This window comes from Mus pahari, chromosome 16, assembly GCF_900095145.1.
Source record: "Mus pahari chromosome 16, PAHARI_EIJ_v1.1, whole genome shotgun sequence".
NCBI lineage: Eukaryota > Metazoa > Chordata > Mammalia > Rodentia > Muridae > Mus > Mus pahari.
Genome location: NC_034605.1, coordinates 3,871,633 through 3,876,570, shown reverse-complemented (window position 1 = coordinate 3,876,570; position 4,938 = coordinate 3,871,633). Strand labels below are relative to the sequence as shown.

Sequence of the window (4,938 nt, the reverse complement as noted above, 5' to 3'; positions counted from 1 at the left end):
CAAATGAACAAACAAACAAAAGAAAAAACAAACCCTTAAGTTCATTAGGTTGGTAAAGTTCAGTCAGCAGGACTCTTCCTTAAGAAACTTACACTACCACACCCAGACGCTTACTTCTGAGTAACAGGCAAATTGACCATGAGGGAGGGAAGCCTGAGCCATGGCACGTCACCGTGGGCATGCCGTTATGGGGCATGGCTGCTCATCTGCCTAGAATGTCCCCAGCAAACCTTTCTATAAATAGATTTTGAATCACTTTGTCAATATGATTTCTCTTATCATTTCTTTTATTTAAAAATAAATTTAAAATAAAATTGTATAGTGGCAAAATAATTTTAAATTAAAATTTCCTACTTGAAACTAACAGAGACATATCTTATAGAGGGGAAGACTCTCCTGCCATTAGTAACAAATGCTTAAGCCAAGGAAAGGTGATGCAGTTCAAAACACAGTCTCCCTGGAAATGCAAGCAGTGAAGCGCAGCGTGTGTAAACGCTGCTGGTGAGCATGTGGTGCATCTGCCAGGTCCTGCAAGCCCAGGACGCAGCACTTGCCACAGGGAAGCTGCACACAGAAGACACAGAACAAGATACATGGATTACTTTTAGCATGTTAAAAACAATCACATCAAAAAGTATACAGATAAAAAAAATGCCATAGATGACATAAGAAAATAGTGTGTCCATATATATTGCATATATATATATATATATATAATCTACATTATTTACCACTATGATATATACTTTCTGAAGAGGCATAGAGCTGCCATCATGAACTAAACTGTACAGCTTGGCTCCTTACAAGTTACAGTCACACTTTAAGACTGGAATTAATATCCTCAGCTACATGTCTATATACATTTATATCTCACCTTCCACATGATCTAAATCAAGAGCCTGGTTACTCTGTCAGGAGTTGGGATTTTCAGTGTGGTGTTCACCTTTCATATACTGCATTTGCTTCCACACTTAATAACATCATTATCACGTTAACTTAGATTAGAATCATTATATACATAAAAATATTGTCCCGTTTGCTAGATAAACACGTTTGCTACTTTCATGAAGACATATTCTTGTACCTCACAAGCTTAAGTCCCCACCTTGGAGCAGGGGGAGTGTCACTGTTGGACTTTCGAGTTTCTGATATTCAGATATAAGAGGGTAACGGTGGGCGAGCAGCCACACAGACACCGCCATTGCTCTTGGAGAACCCTGCACTTTGTCAGTGTCTTGGTGACAGTAGTGTGTGATAGCATAAAAGGAATGATCACCTTTTTAAAAAAACCATGAACTTCAATTATTTTTCACTGAAAAAAAAATTCCACAACTATGAAACTACCTTTTTTTCCTTTTTTTTACAAAGATCAAAATTCTAGATACTTATTAATCATTAGGGTATTTTTCACAATTTTGACCGGGATAATGGAATGGCCCAGTAAGTGTAGCAGTATCCCACCCACTGTACTCTGGGAAGACCGAGTGCCAGAGAAAGCCTGTGAGAACTGGAAGCAGGGTGAGAAGCAGCCCTCCTTATGGTTAAAGCTGCTCTCCAATGACTGAAACGCAGCCTTCTGCTGCCTGGGGCACTGCAAGGTCTGACTTCCAGCTCACACTGCAGACAGTCCCTCGCACCCGCCAGATCAGAGCCTGGGGCACAGCAGCACAGAGACCCTGGAGATGGGGGACTCTGTGAACACTGTGCAGCCGCTCACTCGGGTAACTGACCCACTTTAGGCACCATAGAGTGGTGAGCCTTTCTCTGCAGCCTTTAGCTTTCAGGAGGAGATAAAATGGCAGCAACTGAAGGAGAATGACATTCTGTAAGGCGCTGGATTCATCTCTAGTCAGTTTCAGTTTAGAACCTGGGTTAAAATATGTTTGGGCAGGGTGGGCAGAAAGATAAGGGGGAAAAACAATCAAACCACTGTTAGTCCATGTATCTAGATTAAAGGTGGTTTTAAGGACAAAACCTATATGCACAGGTGCCTGCCTCGCCTGTCTATGAAAGGCAGGATGGCCCTCAGGGAACCTGCTCTATAGTGGTCAGTAGTCTACTGTTCTAACAGCATCGGAACAGAACGGGCCTGGGGGAGATGTGAAGGGAACAGCACAGAGAGCTTCACTGTGTGTGCAGCCCTAACCCTACTGCTGTGTTTCCAGGTTACTCTCAGCCAGGATGCAGCTGACCCACTCTTCTTCAGCAGCCTCTGCCCAGGCTGAAGCACTCCCACACCCTCATCCCTGACACACACTGAGCTGCGCACGCTGTTTACAATATAAAAAATACTGCTCTGGCAATTATAAACATAGCAATGTGGGCATCAGATTGTTTCTATTCTCGTGTCAGTGAATACAGCCACACGCTCACAGCAATACTGACTCCTGAACAGAAAGTCCCTCTCGATTTCTGTAGTGATGTGCCGAAGGTGAGGGCCCTGCATATGGATACCCATGAGGACTGGCATCTTCCACAGCTGGTGACATCTTATACCTCACTGGACTGTCTACAGACACTTCTGGAAGGCCATGGGCCTGAAATGGTATGTGCTGAAAGGCTGCATAGTTTGGTAAATTGCTTAAGTGGCTACGGTTAGCATCCTGAGTCCATGATGGGCCATGCATCTCCGGTCTATATGTGTAACTAACTTCTGACCATTTTCTGTTCTCTGGCAAATAGTCCACTGGAGGAAGGATGAACTTTCCATTCTTTGGTGACCCTGAACTGCCATACCCCCTGGCACCGATGTCAATGGGAAGGACTTCAATTCGACTAGAGGGCAGAACAACAGGAGCTGGGCGGCTGTAAGCTTTCTCTGGAGAAGTGTCAACTGAAAGAGAGGAACCGTAAGGTCTCTTGGAAGGGTTAATTTGAGGCCTGGGGCTGGTCTGTGTGGACACAAAGCCACTGTGAGCAGCAGGGACGTGTTTTGGGGAATTCCCATGGTAGATAGGGGGGTTGCTATAGGAGGGTGGATATGCAGCCCTGTGATCCTCCTCTTGTAGCTGGGATGGGTATCGTACATGGCTGGGAGGCTGCACCTTAAAGGTAAACTTGTTGGGTACTTTTGGCGGACTGGGACTTGGCTCGGGGTGCTTCCTTGGGCTGTGAGGGTGAGTCCGCTCTGGTCCCTCTTCCGCAGATGCCCCATGCTCATTCTCACCCCCAGGCACATTGTCATACTGGGACGCGTTAGAACCCCGCTTCCCTTCACCCCCATCCAAAGCCTTCATCTTCTGCCTTGAGTTTGACAATCGGGTCTCAGCAGAACCTGGGATGGTGACGGGAAGAGCTGAGTGACTTTTGCCTTCGATGGCATATTTAGCAGTTCTTTCAATAGCTGAGGCATCTGATGGCTTTCTCCACTTGGGCATAAATTCCTTCCTGACGTTTGAAATTGCATTGCTATTTTGGTTAGCAGCTGCATGGTTATAGTGCCTGGAACTGTCCTGCATACCCGGTGAAGGTTTTCTCTGAGAATCTGCCTCATGCTTCAGATTTTTACTACCCTCATCCACGGACTTCCGCCGTGACTGCCCGGCTCTTTCTGGTGTGCCATTTCTGCTGTGATGGACAGGAGAGTGCTCATAGTTCTTGTGAGGCGATCCATCTTCTCTCCTGCTGCTTGTTTTGGGGCTGGGCCTGCCAACACTTCTTTGTCCATTGCTCAAGTGATTAATACAAGCAGACTCAGGTGGGAGCTGCCCCAAGGGCTTCTTCGGATATTCATCCTCCTTACCTAAAATGAAGGACAACAAATACATGAACAACTCTAGATTATCTACACACACTTTCATACTGCCAAATGTTAGTGTTAACAGGAAATGAGTTGTAGAGAAAAGGACACTAAGACAGAGCTAATGTCAGAGCCTAAGTAGGCACTGTTCAGGTGGGGACAGCTCACAGGCGAGGGCCACCAACTGCCTAACACCTAATTCTTGTGCTTCTAAGCAAAGGTGATGCTCTCAGTAAACAGAGCTGGTCGGTGGCTGAGACATAACATCATGTTGCTTTCATTTCAACACATCTCAGCTAAAACAGTTGTGAAATCAGTAAAGTCTTTGCTTTTAGTTTGAAGCAGATCTGTCAAAGTTGAAGGTCATTTGATATCTAACTCTGGCCCACAAGTCCTCCCCAGACTGTTATTATCTTGGGTATTTCCACAGTATAACTTACTGTTTAAGAGAAAAACACTCTCTAACTGAAAACAGACACCCTAACAATACCCTACTTAAAAATGTAAAGAGAAAAAGACATTTAAAAATGATGAAAGCCACATTAGGTAATTTAATTAAAAAAGAGTTGTGAGTGTGTCTGGCTGGTGTGTGTGTGTGTGTGTGCGCGCGCGGGCGCACATGTGTGCATGCACCATGTGCATGCCTGGTGCCTGGGATACTGAAGACAACACTAGATGCCCCATGAGCTACAGATGGTTGTCAGCTCGGAGTCCTTCCCAAGCAGCAGTGAACCTGACAGAGCCATCTCTCCAGCCCACTTACTTTTATATTCTAAATAACTAACAGAATTGTGAGCAGTTGGAGGAGGTGTAATAAAATGGCCAGGTAGCACAAAGCATTTTAAATGCTCTATCACAACATTACCAGATTACCATGAAAAATTTAAACATTTCATTTGCAAAAACTGAAAAACATTTTAACTGTTATTATAAAACAACATTTTGACCCTTGAGTATAAGGTTAAGGATACATCTAACTGATGGCCCCTGACTGTGACCTGCAGGAGGTGCTGTGAGGAGATGGGATTTTCTCATGGCCCCACTCGCCACGGTCTTGTTATTTCTTTTCTTTTTCTTTTTCTTCTTCTTTCTCTTTCTCTTTCTTTTTCCCCTCCCCTTCCCTTCCCTTTCCCTTCCCTTCCCCTTCCCTTCACCTTCCCCTTCTTCCCCTTCCCTTCCCCTTCTTCCCCTTCCCCTTC

At 45.0% G+C, this 4,938-nt stretch overlaps 1 protein-coding gene across 2 annotated transcripts in view; it reads right to left on the bottom strand.

Annotated features, from left to right (window-relative positions):
• Positions 1-269: 269 nt before the first annotated feature.
• Usp6nl (USP6 N-terminal like) overlaps positions 270-4,938 on the bottom strand; it is a 123,336-nt gene continuing 118,667 nt past the window's right edge. For both annotated transcript variants that reach the window (XM_021215332.1, XM_029547427.1), the window contains one exon: positions 270-3,742. In XM_021215332.1, the coding sequence (XP_021070991.1) occupies positions 2,370-3,742 (1,373 nt within the window). In that variant the 3' untranslated portion in view covers positions 270-2,369. The remainder of the gene's footprint in view (positions 3,743-4,938) is intronic.